At 39.5% G+C, this 24584-nt stretch overlaps 1 protein-coding gene across 1 annotated transcript in view; it reads right to left on the bottom strand.

Annotated features, from left to right (window-relative positions):
* rspo3 (R-spondin 3) overlaps nucleotides 1-22736 on the bottom strand; it is a 29258-nt gene extending 6522 nt beyond the window's left edge. The window contains exons 1-5 of the mRNA XM_041792815.1: nucleotides 21883-22736; nucleotides 6667-6861; nucleotides 5460-5603; nucleotides 5104-5250; nucleotides 4544-4729 (exon numbers count right to left, since the gene is read on the bottom strand). Of these exons, the coding sequence (XP_041648749.1) occupies nucleotides 4544-4729; nucleotides 5104-5250; nucleotides 5460-5603; nucleotides 6667-6861; nucleotides 21883-21982 (772 nt within the window). The 5' untranslated portion in view covers nucleotides 21983-22736. The remainder of the gene's footprint in view (nucleotides 1-4543; nucleotides 4730-5103; nucleotides 5251-5459; nucleotides 5604-6666; nucleotides 6862-21882) is intronic.
* Nucleotides 22737-24584: the final 1848 nt, after the last annotated feature.

Genomic DNA, 24584 nt, shown 5'->3' with positions numbered 1-24584 from the left:
CAGCAGCGGATGAGGATGTGCGTGTAAACATTCACAATCTCTCACTGCTGATAATGCAGGAGCAGAGCCAGTTTTAAATCTGAATATGTCAGCATGTTTTCTGCACTCAAAATGTTTCTCACATATAATTTAAAACACAGTAAAGGTAATCAGAACCAACAGGAATCTGTGAGTCTGCGAAGGTGACTACAGTAAGACTTGGTGTTACATTTCTGGAAATGTGCTGTGTTGTTGAAAAGTGCACCACAAATTGATACCACTTCGTATCTGTGCGGAAGATATGGAAGTGGAGCCAAGAGTGGATTACTGTAGCTTACTGTAAAGGCTGTGAGCAGCAGAGACAAGCTAGCCTGGCTTTGTTAAAAGTTATGAGACCTTGCCTCTCGCTACAGGAAACAGCATTAGTGTATCGCTAGCTATTCATAAAAAACTACTGCACACATTTTTGTTTGTATACATATTGAAGGAAATTAGAGCACTCTTCATTTGTGATCTTTAAATATGCAACTTAAATACATATTTGTCTATTTGGACTAAAAAAAGCAATTTTTTTTGTCAGAGTCTGTGTTGAGTCAACTGCTAGCTAAAGCTACATGGAGTTGCCCGTGCTAACACCAACAATTGGCACTGATCCTAACACTTTAAATGAAGGTTGTTGTTAGTTAATGAAAAACTTTGAAGGCATAATAAGAAGCTTATCAACATTTATAAAGCTATATTTGTTCAGTAAAATCATTATTGTGCTAATTAGACACTTGCAGGTTCTCATTAGATACTTGTTGAGAGTTTATTTCCCTGTTGCTGACATAAATAAGATGTTTATTGACATTAGTAACACTATATATCAGTTCTTTACTGAGACTTGTTGACAGTTTATATACCTGATAACATTTATGAGATATTAATAATCATAAGACTTGTTACGACTTCAAAATTAAATGAAGGCTGCAAGCAGCACTAAATGGGACCTTGCACCAGGTGCATGTTGGGTTGTGTGGCAACTGCGTGTGTGAAGCCACTGCTGGGGGTTGGTAAATCATGCAGTGTGCTGCAGTACAGCAGATACACCATTTAGATCATCCAGGACTGTCATTGAAGTCAAAATAATAAGCATTTTGCACTTTGTATATGAGGTAGTACTGGCTCTCAACCCTAGCAGGCAGTATGACAAAGCAAGAAGCAAATATGCAGAAGTGATTACGCCAGAAATGATAATTATAACGTACATTTCAAAGAAGGTCAGAAGTTTTCTGTCAAAGGTGTTACTGGCTGCTTACAGTAGATAGCACAAAAACAAAACCATGAAATTAGAATTTAAATACATGGATATCTGTCAATTTGGACACAAAACACAGCCATTCGTTTGCTCGAGTCTGTGTTCTAGGCTAAGCAAGTCAACTGCTAGCTAAACCTACATGGAGTTGCCAGTGCTACAGAGCCAGACCATGATCATACATGTTCACTTCAGTACATGTACAGTTACAACAACTTCCTGTGTCAAAGGTGAGATATTGTATTCTTCGCCACTGCCACCAAGTCATCCTTTAATGGAACACTTCAGAGTTATGTGGCTTTTATCTGAAAATGAGAGCTTGAAAGGTTCAACAAAGTAAGAGCAGTGAGGAAATTGCTGCATTGTGTGACTTCCTGTTGCCAGTAGAGGGCACTATGACGCAATGTTTGCATGCTGGTGTGTTCAGTGTGGTACTGTTGTCTCACCAGAAACTTGAAGAACACAGAACGATGTACACTAAAGTTAGAAGAGGGTTACGTCATTTAGCACCATCAAAAACACCTTATTTTGAAATTGAGATTCATCTTGTGGACTTCCTGTTAGGATTTGGGCATGGGTCCAAGAGGTTTTTTTGTAGGACTGATGATGATCCATATGTTGACTGAAAAAATCATAAGCCTAGGTTGATTGATGAATGTTTTTGAGGACATAAAATAGCTTGTAATGTGCTTCTGTATATTGTAGGTGCAAAACAAGCAAGAAAAGGACCAGGAAGAGTGGAGGCAGCAATGGGGGGGGGGGGGGGGGCTGCATGAAGAGGAGTAAAGGACAAGGAGGAGGAGGAGGATGTATCAGTGTCTGATGGCTGCTGGAGGATTACTGGGGGCTTTCTGAGGTCGGACCACTGACCCCCTAGCGTGTGCAGAACGTAAACAGCAAGGATAGGATGCGCCGAAGCAGATAATTAGCTCTCATTCACCGCAGATGCTCTCGAAGCCAGGGTAACTTGGTAATCACAAAGGGGGCACTAATTTCGTCTTCTTTCTTTTGCTTCCCTCTCTGCAGTATCATCAGTGCATCAGACTCAGGCTATATCCACAGAGCCGTCAATTCTACACCAAAGTCTCAGTCCCCGGCCTGACTGACCGGGAGTGCCAGCAGGGAGCTTATATGGGGGTCTATGTTTTCTTTGGTGTGGTAGGGAGTGTGTGTTTGGAGGGGATAAAGCAGGGAAAGGATCAGTAGAGAGATACAGACAGAAAGTGAGCAGGAGAGGGGATGGAGGGGTCTCAAAGAGGGCACATTTCACAGTCTGCCTTACAAATCACGTCGACCGAGTTGACTCTCTTCACAAATTACCACCAAGAGCAGCGGCTGTGTAGTTATTTTAGAGACACACTGTTGGTATGTGTGAGTATCTGTGTGCCAGTACCGGTTAGGTGTTCCCAAGTGAGCGTGCAAGTATGAATTAGAGCATTTGTCAGTCTTATTGAAGTGCAGAGGGTGTCTGTGGACCTGGATTTGTGTTTGCATGTCTTGGTTTGTGCCTGTCTGTCTGTGTGTATTGGCAGCTGTGGGGATAAACCAATACTGATCCCCTGGTCGCCGCGTGCCTCCCATGGGGAGGATGTTGATGTTGAGCTGGCTGTTTCTGCTCCAGAGTCAACTGCTTTTCTGCTGCATCACACACACATGCACATAAGAGCACACACACAAATACGCACACTGTTTGTTCTGTAAGTGTGAGGCCCCGGGGGACTGGATCTCAGCCTCCTAGCCTGTCTGCAATCTGTCATTTAACACTGCAGAGCCCAAGCTAAAAAACAACCATCCGTAGCCGCCAAGCCGCTCAGTAACCGCATACAGGCAGTCCACACATAACACGAAGCCATCGTAAATGCAACCACAGCATCGGGGTTTAAAACGGAGACAAGCCCGTCTGAAAGCAGTTTTCGCTCCCTTCATTAGTAATGATCACGCTATTCCTTGTTTACTAGGAGCAGAGAAAGCGGTTTTACTGTTTAAAAGTCCAAAGAGGTCTCATGGGAAAACATACCCATTGCAACATCACACATGTGTTCCCCCCACTGTCCTCCCTCTAACCACAATGACAATCCTCTGAGTAAACAGCCGGAGTCCTGAGCGGAAGAACGGCTCGCTCTGATTGTACAAGCTGTAGCAGCCGGGTCTGGAATTCGTAGAGCAGAAATTGTGCCATGTGTCACAAATACAATGTTGGCAGCGGGTGTCATGGGTCAACAAAAACAACATTTTAAAATGTTGTTTTTTGGTCCTTGAAGCCTTTGGAAAGAAAGAACTGAAACATGAAAATGCAGATAATATCACTGTTGAGGGTCTTGTTAAGCATCCCCAAATGTTTGTGAAAGGAAAAATGGAAAATGATTACAAATCACTGTTAAAAAGCATCTCATTACACTAAAGGAGGACATTTCTCAGGACCACTCCCACATTTCCCTGGATGGTACACAAAAAGATTAGTGACATAAGCATGGTTAGCTGTGAGTTTTTTAGCTTCAGCTAAACAGGGATCATAAGATGCCAACTTGCAAAATGATAAGACATGCAACTCTTATTGTTTTTTATGGATTGCAGCACTGCCATTTATTTAGTCCATGCAGAACACTTTAACTCCAGTACAGGAAAATTCTTCAAGTCTACACCGGGGCAGGCGAGCAGTCACAATAGTAGCAAAACAAGAACTTAGAGCCACTTACTCAGTGTTGTTTTTTCAATATGACTGTAAAATTAATAACGCAGAAGCAAATATAACACCAGTGCTACACTCAGGGGTACCACACAGGTAGTACAGTATATTGACAACAATTCAGGTCAAATATTATGGCAAAAATGGCTGGATGTCATTCACACACACAGTCACCAACATAAACAACGCGAGTCAGGTTGGATTTGAACTCACAGCTGCCACCTTTGGCCATCATACTTTTTTCAAAAACACCTATCTTATCAGGTGTCAGATAACATCAACACCCAGAGGCAGTTCGACTTAGTAGCCCTAACTGCACCACTCAAATAAATGCAAAAGCACAGTCTCATCTTTCGTGGGGAATGTGTGAAATTGCTCTTTAGACAATGCCTCTAAACTGCCCCTAATAGTCTCAGTCAGTTGAGAAATGGTTGAAAAGATGTCTTAGACGGGCTCAATTTCACCCTATATTCAACCAAACTTCAGCGAACTTGTGGTTTGTGCTGGGATGAATCTGGATTCGGTATTGGACTCACATAAGAACACAGAAACAGCATTGCCACAGTGTATTTTTCTTTCTTTACCTTGACATTTCCTCCTCTTCACCAGGCACTCTTTGATCTCTGAGATCTCAGGGCAGGGGTTCCCGAACGGAGACGGGTACTGGAGGACAAGCCGTGTGCGGGTCTCCTGGCCCCGCTTGAACCCACAGGTTCTCCCAGAGCGAGAGCAGGGGCTCCACTCGCTCCACTCACTGACCTCACAGTGCACTGAGAAAAGATGAAAGGAGAATGTGGTTTTTAAAGTCCAACAATGAATTAAAAACAAGTAAATATCATATTCACTGCATTGAAAAACAGCCTGAAACTGATTTAATTCTGCATTTTTCTCATTAAATTTCAAATTTCTATTAGCACTTTAGTTCAAAAACATAAATGTCAATGTAATCAATGATCATAAACGTAACAGATTCTTCCTTTCATTGAATTACCAGTAATCACAATGCTTAAATTGAGAATATTCTGCAATTTTAACAATCTGGCCATTTGGCTTTGACAATGAAATTAACGCAGCCCTCTCAGAAACCATAGTTGCCCCTCCCTGATTTAAAGTGTTAATTTTTTCTGACACAGGCTGAACTGACCTTGCGCTGTGCACTCCATGAGCTTGTCATTGGGCTCGTAGTCCTCTGGACAGACATGGTGGCACCTCCCACTGAGCTGGTACAGGCCTGTCCTGCACCGCGTGCACGTTTCACTGTTCACACATGACTCACAATCTGCAGGGCACCCTGTAAACACGAAGGTACATCGGTATATCTCTGAATTTGGAGGCCAAATGTAACACATAAACACATGTCAGGCTTCACTCCAAAGTCAGGTTTATTTGGTGAACTCCACATGACTAATGGGGGATAAATAGATAGTGAGCAGAGCTAAATAAAGGGTAAACACTGAGTATGGCCCATGTGTCTGATAAATATAAGCTGTAAACACTCACTGGGGATACACTCCCTCTGTGTGTCGCTGCGGACCAAACCCTCAGGGCAGTACTCCTGGCACTTTCCCAGGTGAAGGTAGAAACCTGCTCGGCAGCGTGTGCAGAAGTTCTTGTTGAAGCAGGAGTCGCACTCTGACCTGCACTCTAACGACGGGGACACAAACCCACAACCAGAGTTTACTGAAACACCATAAGTTATTGATTGGTCAAACACAACAGCTTATTATAAGGGCTGTCCAGATTAATCAAGGTAATCAAGATCCATAATTAGTGCAATAACTTTTTCATTGCATGCTTTCTTGTCCCTTTGGCTTTAGGCATGCCAGCGTCTCCCTGCAGCCACATTGATATTTAATAGGTCCACCACTGCTCCTTAATATCTCAGTTTACTTTAAAATCTTACAGACAGCTCAGTGGACATGTCAATTGAAGAAGATTAGGGCCACTGAAAAAAATTTTTTTGGAAGGTAGTTTTTTACTTGTCATAAAAAAGTCCGAATTCTGAGAAAAAAGTCTGAATTTTGAGAAAAAAAACAAAATTCTTACTTCAATCTCAGAATTCTGAATTAACTATTTGAATTCGGACTTTTTTCTCAGAATTCGGACTTTAATCTCAGAACTAAAAAAGGTGTGTTATTTTTTTTTTCCAGTGGCCCTAATCCTCTTCCATACAAGTTAGAAGTCATCTGAACCTTTTTTTCACTTATTTCATTTAACAAATTCCTCTTTCTGTGGTTAAGTTCATGTTAAAATATCTGATCTACCATAAAAGCAGGTCTGTATCCAAACGACTCTAAATAAAGTAACATTAACTGATTGAATTCACTGTCACCAGAATAAGTTAATTTATTGGCTTTTAAGTGCTCTGAGTAGCTTGGTGATGTGCTGTACACATATACAGTATAATGCCATATTTTATTACCAGATCTTTTTATGAGTAGTGTTTGAGAGCTAACTGGTGTGTGTACAAGGCAGGACATATATTTTTACAACATCCTGGAGCCAACCAAACATCTCGTGCTTATACTTGTCGTGTGAAAGTAAAACACACTGTCAAGGGGACACATTAAACTGAAGACAAGTCTAAGAGACTTTTCTGTGTGTTTGTTTGGAGGAACGATTTACAACACAGAGGTCAAGCCAGGCTGCAGAAACCACACTCATGGGCGCATCATTTGATTAAACAGATACAGGTTGCTCCGCTTACTTGTGCAGGTGTTTCTATCTGGTGAGCGTGTGCCATAAAAACCCGGAGGGCAGGAAGTCATGCACACCCCGATCTGCTTCATCCCAATCCTCTCCAAGTGCATGAAGAAGCGCGGTTTGCAGGACAGGCAGCCATTGTAGTCGGAGCAGGTCAGACAGCCACCCTGCTGGCACCCCGAGCTCACGCCAGAGATCTCTGTAGACAGATGCAGGAAGATGTTTGGGGATTAATTTCACATTATAGATCAAAAAGTATAATATAAGGCTTAGTTTGGGGAATTTGTAACTTCATATGCATTTTAGTGGGTACATCTGGTAAGTTGCAAATTTAAAGATAGCATAAAAGCAATAGCAGCTGGTGTCATATTCAAACTTGTGTAAAATTCTGACTCACTCACTTGCCACTCACTTAGATAACCTTTAAATGAACTTTTCTAAGTTCTAAATTGTTTTCTTTTTTGACCAAATCTCAGCTTGGTGGTAAACTTCTTTTATTGTGTTTTGTCTTTCTGGCTCTCCCTCTCCTGCTCTCTCCTTCCAGCTAAGCAAATGAACATTTGGCTCGCCCCAGCCTCTTTCACAAAAAAAAGGTGAACATAGTTAATGCTGTTCATCTCTTTTTGAGTCAACAATTTCTCAATTGGAGACACCTCTCAGCACCACCGATTTAAAGCCTTCATTTTCAGCCATTGTTAGCCAGCTCTATGAAGCTGGTGCAGGCCAACCGCGCTAGTTCCTGAGCAGCTGGGAGGCAGCAACCGGGTAACTGTCTACAGTCAGCAGTATAAAATCAATCTGTATGTCATTTAATTATGACATTTAAATGATGAACACATTAATGCATTTGTAGTTTTAATCTCAAAGTACAATATTATTCTTCTTCCCCCAGGCCATCACTCTGATGATCACTAAACAGTCACAGGGTGTCTTCTGCTGTCAACGAGACATTTTGACCTGGAGAACTGCCGCTCACTGGATACTTTCTCTTTTATGGGACAATTCTCTATAAATCCTAGCGATGGTTGTGCATTAAGATCCAAGCAGATCAGCAGTTTGTGGAAAACTCAGAGCAGCTCATCAGGCACCAACAACCATGGCCAATTCAAAATTACTTAAATCACCTTTTTTATCCATTTTCTGATGCTCTGTTGAATTACAGCACATCATCTTGGCCATGCCTACATGCATTGGTTGCTGCAGTATGATTGGTTGATTTAATATTGGGTTAAGGAACAATTGAGCGAGCATAGGTTGTTTGTTTGCAATATGACTGAAATGAATGCAAGTAAAAGAAAAGTTAGTTCTTAACAGTTCTAGATGGACTGGTATTCTACAATTATCAGAATTTTTTTTACAAATACTGAATGCGATTTCTACACTTTACCATGAAGTGATTTTTTTTCACAGTTTAACCAATTTACCTGATGTGTAGGGGATGAATATCACAAATTACTCAGTCCTGCAGGCCTCTTGGTGTGGCCTAGTCGGATGAAGGGAAACAACAGTCTAGAGAAGTCTTGTAATGAGCTAAGATGCTAGCTGAGCCCCTTTAACATACAAAGAAATCCTCATTTTGTAACAGACATGCTTTTAATTGAAATAGTGATAGACTATCAACTGAAAAACCTTGTCGGATGAGTGACCAAGAGATTATGTGCCATTCACGAATGAGTCTGGGCTACAGAACGGCTCTTTTATGTTAGCAGCGATAGCTAGTTTTTGTCTGGATGCAAATTTCCTTTCCTCCACTACTTGTGGTTATTAAATTGATTGATCTGGATGTCTTTAAAGAGGCAGATTTGCCGTCACGAGTGAGGCTGGAGGTTGGTGAGATGGACATCAAATGAGGATACATGGGTAAAATCAGAGTTTATTCTGTTAAACTATGACAAAACTGTACCACCTTGTAGAAATGGACCATACGTGAGTGTTGTGTGATACTGCTTGTCCAGGTTAAGTTTTTAAAACTTTTTTGGGCAGAATATTTCGCTACTTTTGGGCCACAAAAGCAGCTTAACAATTATGAACGTTTTTATTTTTGCACTTTGAACTTTTGGCATAGTAGTAGTAAACAGCTCAAAACCTGGCCCTTTTGGGTAGTGTTTCTCTTTGTATAAATCATTACTTCTCTGCTGTGTTCTCTGCTGCTGTGAGACGTCATCCACAAAGAACCTCCACCTAATAAAGTGTTAAATGCAAAGACTGGTGAGATCTCGCTCATTACATTTCTAAGGGAAAATGAGTGTTAGAATGTTTGTTGCGTAAATGAAGCTTAGCGCAAGTTCAGTCAGGAAGACTATATTCTCCATGCTGGTTTAGTGGTTCATGCCTGCACCATTTCATGCCCTCCATCCTCCTCATTGTTAGCCTATCATATCACTGCTGCCTTTTAAATGTTGCTTTCTCCACGGGGAGGGATAGATCTTTCCACCGCTCAGGGCAGACACCCTTCGATCACGCTTTGTCCGTGGAGTTCAAGCGCCAAAGAGACTCTGACAGTAATCAGTATCACATCTGTGTTAAATATAAATTATCATCATATATTTGAAATAAAATGTTATCTTTAAATCAGTCGCTGGTCTCTCCTGATTGTTTTGGTTTTGGTTAAAAAAGAAGAGAAAAAACAAACAAAAAAAAAAATCACAGAAAGGATCTTAGTAGGCACTTGAAATTCTTTCTGAATGAGCAATCAACTTTATTTTCTAGATATGAGATTTTTAAAAGGTCTAAACATGTGTTTATTGACTGTATCCAATGCCTTATTTGTAAAACGTGTTTTTGTCAGTATGTAAAAACATGACTTTTTTTGTAGGCATGATCCCTTTTTTACTCACTCATGACATTCAAAATGTCTTTCTTCTGCTAAAAACAGTCTTTGTAATTCAGCCTAAAAAATATCTTATTCAATAGGGTATTTGATTGAATTAAAAAATCTGAAAGTGAAATAAAAGATATAATCGAGTTTTTTTTCCACCTCTTCTCTTCTCAACCCCTTCTACCATGATAATTTTTCTAGTGGAAGTGGCTTCATGGCTCAGAGGCGCCCCCTACAAAAATTTTTAAAAATATCAGCCCCTGCACCCTATTGAACCTTAGATTTTGGCACACAGTGTACAATATCACTCAAAATATTCTTATGTTGATATAAAACCATTATAACTTAAAGGAAAGTTGTTGGGATGGAGGAAATGCAGTACATTTTAAAAAGTCACCTGTCTTTACGATCACATGAGTTCTTTATGACGCCACAAACCCAACATCTGCCAGACCCTGACATGAGCCAAGGTGGAAGGGCCCGATGAGTGCTGCTTGCAGCCTGTTTGTGTCAATATATTTTGCAGAAGAGTTTTTTTTGTCCCACATTTTAAAGTATGTTTATACATTACTATCCAGGACTTTTCTGCCACAGATGAAACTGAGGTTGAATGCGTCAATCCTTTATATTATAAAACCTTGTCATCTACGATTTTTTGTATTCTTACACATTAAAACATTTAGTGCATTTCACATTTATAGCATGTAAATGCCAATGGCTGTTTATGAACAAACAGTAAAGACAGATTCCTTTCTTTTAGTTTCTCAAAAAACAAAAAGCTTTCTGTCATCTTTTATCTGATTATCCTCAACGGACAAAACCAGGATGAAGAAAGTTAGTAAGAAAACAGTAAATAATACCACTTTCACTGAATCCAAAGAGGACAGGGCTTCAAAAACCTTTCAGCCCATAAGCCCCGCACTAAAAATGTCAGAGACTTGGGACCCCCTTGCTGTCCCTGGATGTTTTCAAAGCATACAACGCTGTGCAACACATTATGTGCAGATTTACATTTTAAGGATTTTTTTTTTTTACATTGTTTTCATTTTTAAATTCATCTTTCTTTTAAATTTTGTTTTATTTAAAATGTAACAGATTTTCTGCATATGTTTTTAAACTAAAGGTAAAAAAATACGATTTGAAATCAATAACCCTCTGAGTCCTAACCTTTTTTTTTTCCAAACCCTTTTGTTTCCCCTTGATTTTTTGTCTTAAAAGCTTGTAAAAAATCAACCCCGAGGTGAAAAATCCAGCTGAAAACATCCATTTTATCAAGGCAACTAGGGCTTTAAGAATATGTGGGGTTGCAGTAATGTCAATTAAAGTACAAATAAGTTTAAGGGACAAAATTCACAAAAAGGAAAATTAAAAATCAAACAGTTTTATGTGTGACACAAAGTCAACACTATAACAATCATTCCCTGACAGAAATTCTTCATAATAGCCACATGTTAAATAAGTCCTTTTTTCATTTTGGCTGATTAATCGCCATTATTCAAAGCAGTTCCTGTCTGCTGTGACACAGATGGCAATCAAAAATGGATTAAAAAATGGATAAAAAGCCATTCAATGACAGAGTTACTGGTGTGGATTTAATCTTTAAATGCAATGAAAGTCATCCAAATCCCATGCTTGCTAGAAAAGCTTTAGTAAGACCTTTGTATGCATGGATAGCATCATTAGAACAGCATAATAGAGAGCTTCAAGAGCAAAAAAATGCAAGCGGCTGTGATTTGAGGTTCAAAAGTTATTTAACTTCCAACAACCTGTGTCTCTTTTCTTCTTGTTGTATACGACAACGTCTGTCTCAAAGGGTTAAAAACTCCTTCGTTTTTATGAGGGAATCTTGTGACCCCCCTCCAATGCCTCATGGCCCCCCTGGGGGTCCCAACCCCCACTTTGGGAACCACTGCTGTCAGAAATTTTGATGTAAGAAAATTGACCAGGAACAGACACTCATGGTGAGCATGTGCCTGTGATAGGACTGACATGTATGGAGTCATAATGCAGGCAAAAGCTGTAAGTGAAGGCATCCATTCTGCATAGTTGGTTCTTTCTTAAAATGTCCTAAGTCATTACAGTAGTCACACATTAGTCACACATAGCTGGCAAAGCAAAACGATCATTTTTTAAGTGAAGTGCAGCAAGCATTTCCTACCTCCAGTCTCCCTCAGTCCTATGATTATCTGCCAGTTTAACACAGGCCACGGATGCTTTGTTTGAAATATCTCGGCAATCTTTACAACTGTTGTCCGTTTGCCCACGAGTGTTCCTGCCAAGCTGTCCTTATTCACAGAAGTCTGAAGGCCCAGGAATTTGGCCTTGACCTCACACATGCACCGATAAAACCTCAGATGGACAGGGGTATCTCGCATAAAATGCCGACAGTCACAACGCATTCACATGCCTGCACACACGCCGTATCAGAGGGATCATAGAGAAACTAGGAAAGGTGCCTTAACATGGATTCAATCTCACTGAACACATCAATGACCAACTTTTTAAAAATCTGTTCATAGTTAAGCTATAAATGAACTCTTTATCTTCCACTGTGCTGACTCATTTTGATAAACTCTATGATGCATACTGTATCATTTCCACAGTTACCACCCAGGCACCCACATGCCTCCATTTCTGGATGCATCATCACAGACAGGAAGCGGCGAGCTCGGGTTCAGTCTCTGCCCGGCGATTCTGGCTGATTGACTTGATGGTCATTGACTCCCAGCTCACTCTTACCCCCTTTTGTTCCCTCTGAAGTCTGTACTCATTCACCCCTTCACCAGCTAATCCCTCCATCCTCCCTCGTATCTTTGCAAGGGTGAGATATCGGCACCCTCGGCGGAAGTTTGGATTCTTAGAAGCTCATGTCAATTAATGAGTCATTCAGAAAGACAGAGGAGAAAATAAACATTGACAGGAAGTATTTAGCCCTTTATTACTGTCATCTTAGCTGAATTCACTGTATAAAATAATTGTTCAACCTCTATCCTTTTGACGTAGTATATGATTTTTTGGGGGTTCTTACCTGTAAGAAAAACTAACTTGAACACATTTCACACATTCAAACTTCAAAAGTAACAAACTTATATCTACGAAGCACTTAAAGAGCCGTGGAGAAAGAAAAAGGCATTGGTGCGCACCAGAATCTGACTCATGCTCACCAGAAAATGTCTTGTACTTATAATCAAGTTATGGATGTTTGAAAGTTTTTCATGCTAATGAAAAAGATAGTCGCTCACATTAATATTTACCTCTGCTGCGGAGGTTATAGCAACATAACTCAATTTTGATTAAATTTTCAGGAAATGTCAGAAATGGCATAAGGAAGGACTGTTCAGCTTTTGGGAGTGATCTGGATCACCGTCTGGATCCAGGAATTTTTTAAAGGATTCTGTACTATTGGGAGATAGGGCTAATGGCGGAGCTCTGCGCTCTCTGAGTGCTTTTCTAGTTTAGATATGTACGGGAATATTTTTTTGTACTTGGTAATTACCTTGTTATCAGATGGAATTTTACAAAGTTTAACCAGGAAATATGTTATAATAAGAAAGTGTTCACCTAGAAGTTATGTATTAATTACCAAGTAATTCCTTGTAATATTGTGGCCAATCTCTGGCAATTAGATGGTATTCAACCCTAACCCCTTAACCTTAAAAATTACTTTGACATTATTTAGGAACAGTGTTGGGTGTAACTCAAAATTACTTACAAAATTATCCATTAGAGTAATCCGTTATCAGTTACCTTTCCATAAAATTAATTCATTACTGAAAGAAAATTACCCAAATTTCTTTTCTGTGGTCGCAAAAAGCAATGGGGGGGGGGGGGGGGTCTCCTCGAAGCATCTGAACCGTTTCTTCTTCGTTATCTTCTGTACACACGTTGGCAAACGGAAGGTTAACCCAGCTGTGCCAGTACACCATCACTTGATTATTGAGCCAGTGAGATGGCAGAGAGGACAGTCTGACATTGTGGAATTATCCCCTTATGTTTGATTTTAGATGAAAGGGACAAGGACAACATCACAGTGAAATGTACGTTTAAACGCTCCTGTTATAGTTTTCAATGAATCAGCTGTGCAGCCGTTCCAAATATGCAAGATTATTGCGCACAGTGTTCGTGATTCTGAAGGCCTCTGCCCAGTTTGTTGTCAGACTGTGAGCATATTAAAGAGTTGTAAATGTTTTACGTCTGTTAGTGGTGTTATCAGGCTGTTGAGCTACTGAAGATGGGCCTTGAATTAGACCGAGGCAATTCAATTACAATTCAACTGGGCTAAATTTTTAAAATCAAGAAATTTACTCGGGCCAGGCATGTTTAGTGCCCAGTAAGTAGGTGGTAATGTCAAATTTTGAACCAATACAGATCATTTTGATAAAAAATACGCACTTTTTATTCATAGTCTCCCTTTTAAATTCGGCAACATGACAAAAGCACATCATAAAATGTATAAAAACACAACAACAGAGCTGTATTTGAACATAACCTGAGGTAGTACATTTTTTTTACACTTCAATACAAATAAAATAAATAGAAAGAAAAAATAAAATGAAAATTCTGTAAATTATCATTTTGGTCACATCTTACCCAGGAATATCTTAAAGTGCATAAAAAATTCAGCACAATTACAAGAGAACTGCCACAATATTATGAAGATAAGGGTAAAATACCACCTAATTACCTGAGATTTTCAGCACTGTTAGAAGGAATTACTTGATAATTGATACATTATTACGTGATACATTATAGAGTTATTACTTGGTAAATGCTATATCATCACTAGGTAATTTTCATCTTGTGCTTGAGAAATTACTAGCTAATTGCACTTATTAGTATAAAATTAGGTTATTAGGGTGCAAAATAAAGTGTTACTGAAGAGGATAAGGGCCAGGGGTAAAGGAAAAACAATGCTGTACACTTTGTAAATGAAGTCAAAATGAGGATTAAAGAGTTGAAATGTCAAATAAAGTCAAAATTTCATGAATAAAGTTCATGAAATTATAAAAATATAATCTCAAGGTTAAAATAGAAATGTAGAGAAATAAGCCAGAATTTTGAGCATAAAGTTGAAAAACAGTTTCAAGAATAATATTGAAATTTGGTAATAGTATGAGGCCTTTTAGACTAAAAACAAACAGCAGATTTTAGACAACCAAACTGCATTCATGAGCTAAAACAGAATCTCTTTGTTGTTAAATCAAATTCTTAAGTTCAGTTTCACAAGTCCATCGACACAAGGCCTATTGTAGAGACGGTTAAGACATGTGGTTGTTGTACGTCTTTTAAGGTTTGACTTGATTCTCAAAATGTAGACTTTCTCATAATTTTATTTCACTGTCTTAATTTTGACTTTTTTTCTTGTCATTTAGACTTTATTCTCAAAGTACATATGTGTTATGTGCTTTGTTTAACACGCTCTAAGAAGATTTTTAAGAGCTCAAAGAAAGTTTCAAGTGCTTGCAAGACAGCTTTGTTTGCTCACAAGAAAAACTGCACACTCAATAAAGTGATTAATGATTTTGAGAGGGTTTAACATGCTAAAGAGGACTGATGTACCCTCAAGAACATGCTATGTGCTTTGAGGACATTTTTGTGCTTAAAGATAATGTACATGCTCAGTAGACATTTGATTTTGGTGGCCTAAAAAAGTGTCACATTTTTTGCGCTCACAAGGAAATGTACATGCTGAATAGGGTCTTGTGTGTGTCCTTGAGAATTTGTGTCCTCAGATATTGTAATTTATTTTTTGTTTTGGAGTGTTGAGGACTATCCCCTTTGTATACGGGGTGCCTGGTGTATCAAATGAGCTAAACTGGCCCCAAGCTTAAGATGCGTTTTTGTGTACTCCTAATGAAAGTTTTAAGTCTATCAACGTTTTGTGTGCTCGAAAAAAAAACAAAGTATATATGTGCGTGGTCAAGAGAAAGTTTTGTGCTGTCCCAATTCAGTTTTATGTTCATAAGAAGGTTTTATGAGCTCACAATATAATTTGATGTGCTTACAAGGTGTTGCGTGCTCATGACGAAGCTGACACACTCACGAGATGTTTACATGTGCTCTAAATAAAATTTACGTACTCACAAGGTTTTGTGTTCCCTTAAAAACGGCACGGTTTTTAACTAAAGAAGGGTTTTTTACCCTCTTGAGAAAGTTAAACATGCTCACAGAAAGGTTTAGAGTTTACAATAGTTTAACATACTTTCAAGAAAGATTTGTTTGCTCAAAAAGAAAAAATTGCATACTCAAGAGAACATTTCTTCTACTCTAAAGAAAGTTTTGTGTATTCATGGTTTGTCACTGCACTTCAGTGATAACTTCTCACACAACAGCGTGTGATTCTTCAATTACTGGGCAGACTCCTCTGGCTCCCGAGTCTAGCAGTCTGACGGTGCTGCTCCACACTGCGCACTGAAAACGTAGTGGGAGGGTGTTGGTGGACAGAAAGTCAAACTGCAGTGCAGCCATGACGGACCAGAGATGACCCAGTGGAGGTCTGGGGTTACGTGACATTTACTTGCGATCACAAGAGTGTTTTATGCATTTACAAGAAGATTTTGTATGCTTACAAGATTGCACTAATAAGGTTATGTAAGCCCTTGAAAAAATTGTACATGCTCGAGAGAAGGTTTCATAGTATTTCGAGAAAGTGTTTCATACTTAATAGAAGATTTTATGTTCTCCTGCTAAACTTTTAAACTTTTTGGGATTTCTCCACCTTCACAGAGACAGCTGAAGACAATAGGATTATTTTATGTATATGGCAAAAACTCTGCTGTGCAATTCCTTCCAGTGATTGCAAGAAACTTTGTCTTGAATACAAGATATTTTCTTTTTAGCGGCAAAAACTTTCTTGAGCATATGCAATACCCTCTTGAGCAGGAGACCTTCTCAGTGATGGGAATCATGGCTTTTTCTAGTGAATAATCTGCCCCAGTTTAGTAAGTAGAGGCAGCTTTTTATGTCCCAAATGTGTGTCCCATATTACTCCAATTATGCTTACTGTTTATTAAAATAATAAAAATCACATGTATTTTTTTCATCCTGCATTATCCAGTCTTTCAAAACACCAGATGAAACCTTCTGGGTTCGTACGACAACCCTTGTGTAAAACATGAATGTTACACCATCAAATATGACTCCTTATACATGGTATGACCATGACAAACCGCCGCTTTAAGGGTACGGCCCCACTGAATATTTCCAGGTGGAGTTGCATTGTATTGAATCATGGATGAGCAACATTTATTGAGATAAGAAAAGCTGTTTTAAACTGCCACTATATCCTGACTTGTATCTCCAGCGAATGTCAGATACATGCAAAGCTTTCTAGGAGCCTGGAGCGGCGTTAGGCCGGAAGGCGTCAGCACTTTAAAGTATCTTTGCTCTTTCATTAAGTGAAATTTATCCACAAAAATTTAACATTGGTTTAATGTATAGTGAATACACCTTAATGATTTCAGTTTTCATGAAAAGACTCCTCAATTCAACAGTGATTTAATGGTTCAGCAGCTTTACTGTGTTTAGAGCAGCAGAATAATAACATTTTTTGCTCCAATTTATTTTAAAATGAAAAAGAATCATTTTAGGATTGAAAATAGATATTTTGTAAATAATCAAATTAATGGTAAAAGCCTCTTTTGCCTTCACTGTATTTGATGTATTATAGGGCTTTAGTGACACGCCACATTTCATTTTAAGCTCTGCACCAACATCCAATCACAACAACGGTCCTTATTCATCTCTCTCCTCTACTTATTGTAATTTTTGAAGTAGAAAGTGTTTTTTTGACCATAAAAAAATCACCTTGTGTTTCAAATTTGACTATTATGTTTCAGAATCAAATATTATTTCCCCTCAGAAATGAATATACCAGAGATACACATACTTCTTTAGCTTCATCAATCGCCATTTTTATTCAAATCATTACTGAGAAAATTAGTACTAATTAAGTATTAATCATTGGAAGGATGACCCATCCTGATTGGCCCAAACATCCCACGGTTACGGCATTTGCGTAAATTCCAGATGGCCAGTCTGCCCCTGGTTTGGAATGCTCTAAACCACTGAAAAACTTTTCATTTTTATACAGACGTTACGCCAAAAGAAATATGACCTGCAAAACGTAATTACAAAATCGAACCCTGCTGACCGTGCCGGCTGAAAAAAACTCATCCGACATGAAAATACACTGATATAGCTAAAACTTGCCACTGTTTGCACAACTAATTCCGAAATCACAAATATGTCTTACTGGTACCTATGGTTGAGCGGTGTTGAGAAATTAGGGCTGTCAAGATTAATTGAGTTAAGCACGATTAATCAAGGTCCCCTATGAGTGCACTCATTTTTTAAAATGCAATTAATTACTGCTTTATTTCCCCTATGACACACTTTGGTTATAACCTGGTACGCCAGATGGATTTGTTTCACACCTCCATCTGGTAAACCTCTCATAGACGGCGTTTGGGAAAAGGCAGAGCCTTTGAAAAAACTCTGAGTGTGATTGGATGAACATTCTGTCTGTCACATCTTTACGGGCCAATCAGAGCAACAAAACACATAACGTAGCTGCTATTGAGCTGCGCCCCTACCGAGGACTGAACTCCATAGAGAACTGCATAACGTGAACCATGGCGACTGTAGACGTGTCAGTACACGATTTTAGTCGTTTTTTTTAAAGAAAACAACTCACTGCTGTTCTTTGTTCTTCTTTTAACGAAGAAATGTTGTCAAGTTAGATAAAACTGGTGCTTTAGCAGCATCCACACTAATCTCTTCCACCAGAATTGCACTGGTCTCTTGTTGCTGCTTGCTTGCATTACCAGTGGTCCTGTCACTTTGTAACCGGACCCAAGCGGTTCAGACGGGAGCTTTGCAAGATGGATTTGCCAGTGAGAAACATGGAAATTGGTGTATCCATCTGCTATATGAGGTTAGTTTGGTTAAACCCAAGCGGCAACCTCCAGTCCTAAAAAATGAAGCCAATGCGGAAGTGCAAAAAATTGCTATACCGTGACTGTCCACTTGAGGCTGGCTGCAGGAAAACCGGAAGTTCCATCTGCACACATGCTAAACAGCCAGTTTTGAGACACAAAATAAACTGGTTTACAGCCTGGTTCAAAACACCAAACGTGTCTCATTAGCTAGTGTCTCACTGTGCTCCCACTGTACGGGGGGTGAATTTTTTTGTACCACGATCGTTTGGATTGTATTTAGGATAAACCTCACTTCACGCTGATTGGCGCGTCTTATTTGATTGACAGATAGCTTGGCAGGCAGAGGCTCCGTTCCTGTCTACCGGAATACTAGCTAGCAGGCTGACAGGAAGTTCCGCTTGGTGGGCGGGCCGTTAGGTTGATCCAAAGTTCGGTTGAGACCGTGATTTCAATATGGAGGCATCCACGGATTGGCTTCAAAAGCCATTTTACTCCACCTATTGTAAACAGACGACTGATGTCACACGGGGTTTGTCCAAATCTTTCTACAGTCTATGGTTAAGCCATGTCGTTGTTTCCCTTCAGCCACAGTGATGTAAAATTACTCCACCAATGCTCCTTAATGTCTTATTTTACTTAAAAAAAAATTACAGACCACTTAGTGGACAAGTCAAAAGTCATCTGAAGATTGTGATATCAGTTATTTACTATTTTGTTATTGTCTCTTAATATCCTTTTAAATCCATTACAGATTCCTTTTTCTGTGGTTAAATTTTTATTATCATTAGGCTACCTATGAAAACCGATTTGTATTTAAACAGGAAGTCAATTACCTTAAAATCCAAAATGGCACAAAAACGGTTTAAAATGCATAAAAGTGGAATTTTAAAATGTGATACAATCAATTGCTATTATCTACAGAGATCTGAGATTAATCGAGAATAAAAATGTAATCTTTTCACAGCACTAGAAAAGATCAGTCATTTTCTTTAAATCACATAACGACTATGACAACAAACAGCTCTTAAATAGGATCTGGATTCCGTGGTTCACATAAGAGATACATGTCTTTGAACCGGCTCGTTCATGAGCGTCACATTGCTTCCCTCTCATACTGACATGAGAGTTTCTTACAGAACCCCTAAAGGCTCAGGTGAGAAAATATAGAAACTCTTTTGCAAAGCTGTTGCAGGGATTTGTAAATCCATGCATCAGTCTTCATTCAGAGGCTCCGTTGTTGGTGGCGGTGAGTTTTCTGAATGCATCTAAAACTTTTTTTTTTTCCTTTCCGTGTTCCCTTTGAGCCACTGTATGTTCTGTTTTAAGTCTGATTGCTCGTTTTCAAAAGGCTGACTCCTCTCAGTAGACTTTCCTGCTCTCCCTCCTTGCACTTGCTGTGTCAAGAGGCTCTTTAATTCTGTTTAGGGGGAAATAAACACTTAAAGAGAATCTGTGTCCTGTTGCAGCTTAGTGTATACAACAGACATATAACTACCCTCGTATCCTACATCATTACAGCTCTAGTAGACTGGACAGGTGCATTTCTTGTCTTTTTTCCTGTTGTTTGGTTTCTTTTAATATCAGTTTACAGCTGTTAAATTCAAGTCTTTAAGCTTTGTCAACCAGAACAGCACAGCGATCCACACAATGTTCCTCTTATTTGACCTTAACTACACTCACCACAGCAAAATTACCTCCAGGACCCCCTTTAAATTCTGTCATAAACACACCATTAACCCCAGATGCTCTGACTCTTTGCTTTTTAAGACAATCCCAGAATGCTCTGCTATCTGGTCCCACAGATCTGGGCTCTGCGATTAAATGTAAAGAGGAGTTTCAGCCCCAGATGGCACGAATAAAAACATCACTTCTAACGTGTGTGATTGTAGCTCACAGACAGTTTGTTCATCCACGCTGGCAGGTGATGCATGGAATATTCCAGATATCAATGCTCTTCTTCTCTAACAGACTCAGTCACAGAGCACATCTGGAGACCCTCAGAGATAAAGCGTGCGGAGGAAGAATAGAAAAATATACTTTATCGATAGTTGTTTTATGGTGTGATGGAAAAAGGTTGGTCATAACTTAAGAGGTGAGACATAATGTTGGACACCCGGGGGGAGATATATGGGAGATGAAATACCAATAGAGTGATTATTGGAACGCCTCTGCTGTTTCTATGGAGCAGTTGAGATGTATTTTGAACAGTAAAGCACCAAATGGGTCATTATTTAAAATTATGATGCTGAGTTCTTTTTCTGACTGGTGTGAAATGAACCCCTCTGTGTTTTTATGACCAGGGCCAAATCAGAAAAAAACTCTTCCTCATAAATTTCTAAATGTGTCAGTGTAAAGATATGAATTCACTTTGAAGGCTATAGTCCTTCAAATATAGGAACTAAAGCTGTAAATATGCGTTTGAACAGTGATCCAAACAGACAGCGGGAAGCCTGCACACTCTGGCACACACTTTTAATGCCTGAAATCTGCAGCTCTGACCGCTAGAGAGCGACGGGAACCAGGAGACGGAGCGCAGAGAGGAGCGAGTGCAGGCTTTAAGTGTCACAGAACAATCGACTGGATTAAAGTTCAACAGAAACAAATTAAAGATGCACTGAAATAAGTAAAATAATAGAGCATAGATTGATGTATGGAATCAAATTAAAGTGCTGATAGGCTGAAGAATGCGCCGCTATCTGCCAAAATTACCCCAATTAGTCGTTTTCTGCACATTTATGACATAAATCTTGTGCGTAAAACTTTGGAGTGAGTAGAGCTGGAAATGCATTAATCTTAATAAAGTTTAAAGGAAACTTGAGCTAAAAAATGTACCTTAAATTGGCAAAATGTCTCACCGAGAAGTAGATAAGATAGAGCATGCACTGGAAATTGCCAGAAACAACCGATCAATGCGCACTATACAGCAGAAAATTAGTGCGTAAAATTCGGCGTGCGTAAAGCGTTTAATAAAGAACGGTGGGATTCAAACTGAAGAAAATGTTTCTAATGGCCTACACCGATTCTGTTGAATACCTTTATTAACAACTAACGTGGAAATTCCTTTACTTTTTAGCTTAATGTGCAAAAATGTGTGATTTATGGTTGTAATTGGATGGAGCGAAAAGAAAACCTTTTTGTCACATGAATAACACCTATTAAACATGTCCACAGCGCACCCGTTTCAGTGCCTTAAAGGTGCCACTCTTCTCATTTACAGCACCGACTTAAGATTTTGCCAAACATTCATATTCAAATTAAATGAAATTCAAATTATTAAAGTGAAAAAAAATTTCAGTCAAAACTGGGAGCAGAGTGCTTGCAAGCTTTGTGACTTAATTGGCTTACTGCGTAAAACAGGCCAATAAATTGTGGTTTTAATTCGACAGAAAAAGAAAGGTTATGTAGAGCGTGTTTGTGAAACAAACTCCGTGCAGCATCGCTCCCCACTTTCACCCATACTCACGTTTATGTTGCCGGTGCCTGGAGCTGCTGTGCGGCTGACCACCAGTGTAATCCATGCAGTGCAAGATGATCAAAACAAAGGAGATCAGTTGTAATTGCATAGTAGCCCAGAGGTGAGACTCGTAAAGCCAATGTCAATGTTCACCAAGCACTTTATTTTGGAGAAGATTCCGTTTTCTTGCCCCAGCAGGAGGCAGAGTGCGGAGGGCAGATAATGATAATTCCTACACACAGCGGGACCCCCAGCTATGTGGTGATATGTGGTGATGGTAGTGGACGCTGGCCCAATGGTGCCTGGGCCGCTTAGACTGTAACATCCTGGAAAGGGTCTTCATAAGAGCCAGACCGAGTCAGGGATCCGTTATCCGTGCTGTGGTGAAAAACATCCCCTCCAGGAATACACAACAAACAAGCACGGCGAAAAGCTCGACTCTCATCCAGTGCGCGCAGGAGGAAAGAAAAGCAGCGTAGGTCCAAGAGGTGACAAGATTTATGACCAAAACGGCTCTGCAAAAGTTTGTCTGATAGTATCCATGTGGAGAAACTCCGAGTGGATCGTCCTCTCCCGCCTCTTGTCTCCCAGTCCGGAGATGCTCCGTGCGCCCCGGTGTGAGGAGACCCCTAATGTGCCAGGCGCGCAAAGGGAGTCGGCTTCACCTCAGCATCAGCTTCTTCACAAAAAGTAAAACCCACCACAGGATTAGAGCAAGAAATCACTGAAAACAAGCTGAAGGTTTCCCCGCTGTTTCTGCTGTCAAACACTCTCACACCTCCTCGATGAGGCAATCTGAACCAAAGTAAATCTCTTCGTTTCTGCTATGCGTGCATTCCCATTCACTCCTCTGCTGCCGGCCGGCTGACTTCAGCCCTCTGCTCTCTCTCTCTCACTCTTTCTCCCCCTCTGAAGTTTATTTAGAGGACAAGCCCCCCGCGTCAGAGAGAGAGAAGAGGGGGGCACATGAAGTTATTTCAACCAGGCTTTATAAAGAGTACCGCAGCTTCTCCATGATTCCTGTCTGTCACTGACGCTTTAAATGCACTTCTTAACTTAACTTGCATGTGAAAATATTGTGGCTGAAATTAATTTAGGCCTTTCGCCTCACTCATGTGTTGCCCAACTTTTGTTTTCATACTTTTAAAACACATTTTCAACACTCAAGTTATCTTACTTGCCTCTAAAGCTGAAAAAGAAGCCTGCCTCCAAGCAAAACATGAACAGTATAAGAAATCAAATCTGCAAAGATTATTTCAGTTTTATGTTTTAGACACCATAAAATATGAATAATTGCAGTACATCACCAACAGGACATCCCTCTAAATGGGAGCTAAAGTTGATCAAAATGTCATCCTGTGCACACAGACCTCTACTACTTTTACTCCTTTTTTAAAGGTTTGCAGGAGTCTTTGTTCTTGAGATTACCTACTATCTACAGAAGCCCCAAGAGGACATTAATCAATATATTTTATTCTACTCAATTTTCCAGTGGCAATGCATACATTTTGGGTTGTTCTGGATAATAGTGGTTGTTTTCTTGTGATCTCATGAAATGCTCAAATGAGCCCACAGAGTCAAATAAAATGTCCATGTAGGGCTTCCGTAGTTACTAACTCAGACTAGAGATTATAGATGAGCAACCTTGACAATGTGAGATTAACCAAAAATGCTGTAACTGCATTAAAATCAAAATTTTTCAGTTTTTCTCATATTGATTTTCAATGATGACATGTTGGAGTGATCGCTGAGAAAAGGATCGAGATCCACGAGTCCCGTTGAAAAGCAGCTGGGTATCTGAGAGAGACCTAACCAGGCCGTCATCACTGCCTGTTAGATTTGATTTCTCTGTTTCTTGTATTTGGTTGTCTTTTTGTTTTACCCTGTCCTGTTATTTTGTTGTACTGCAATTTTGTTAAAGTAAATAAAATGTTTTAAAAATGTGAAAGTTGAAGTTTTATGCTTCAGTATGTTACTAATAAGAGCGATCTATCAGTGTACTTTGCCCAAATGATGCTGGCACTTCTTTACTGGAGAAAACACTCCATCATAATAAATGGTGGTTAAAGCTTAAAAAATATGAAAACGATACAGTTATTGAGCCACAGAGCATTGATTTTACATTCCTTTGACATTTGATTAAAAATAAAATTAAAACATTATTTATTTAAAGTTTACTTTAAGTACTGAGTAGCTACTGATGAGATAGACAGTAAAATATGATATTTCCTTAGAAGCAAAAGCGAGAGAACAGATTTCCAACCAAGTTGTTCTAGTAAAGTAAAATACACAGCAAAACTGACAGTGTTAATTAAACTCATATAGAGTTAAATTGAACACTTTAAAATGTATTGTCCACACCACATGCATATAGTTAGACTACACTTAAATATGTTTAATGTAAATTAATAAATCCGTGGCAAAGTGGGTCTTCTCTGGCAAGAACAAAGCAGAGTCAAGCCCTAAAGTCACAGGTGGGAGTTCTAACTCAGTGGATAAGTTCACTCATGGTGCAAATGTGTCTTGAATCAAAAACAACAAAAATCTGATGTAAAACAAACTCCACCAGGGATAACTGTTCAACAGACAATATCCAAACACATCTAAACACTGCCCAAGGGCATGATGGGAAACCTCACCCACACATCCCCCAGATTTGAAATGTCAGTGGGCGGAGCTTAGATCAGTTGACTCTACAGAGTTGAACACTG

Source organism: Cheilinus undulatus, linkage group 8, assembly GCF_018320785.1.
Source record: "Cheilinus undulatus linkage group 8, ASM1832078v1, whole genome shotgun sequence".
NCBI lineage: Eukaryota > Metazoa > Chordata > Actinopteri > Labriformes > Labridae > Cheilinus > Cheilinus undulatus.
Note: the sequence above shows the minus strand (reverse complement) of the source record. Positions and strands in the feature narration are given on the sequence as shown.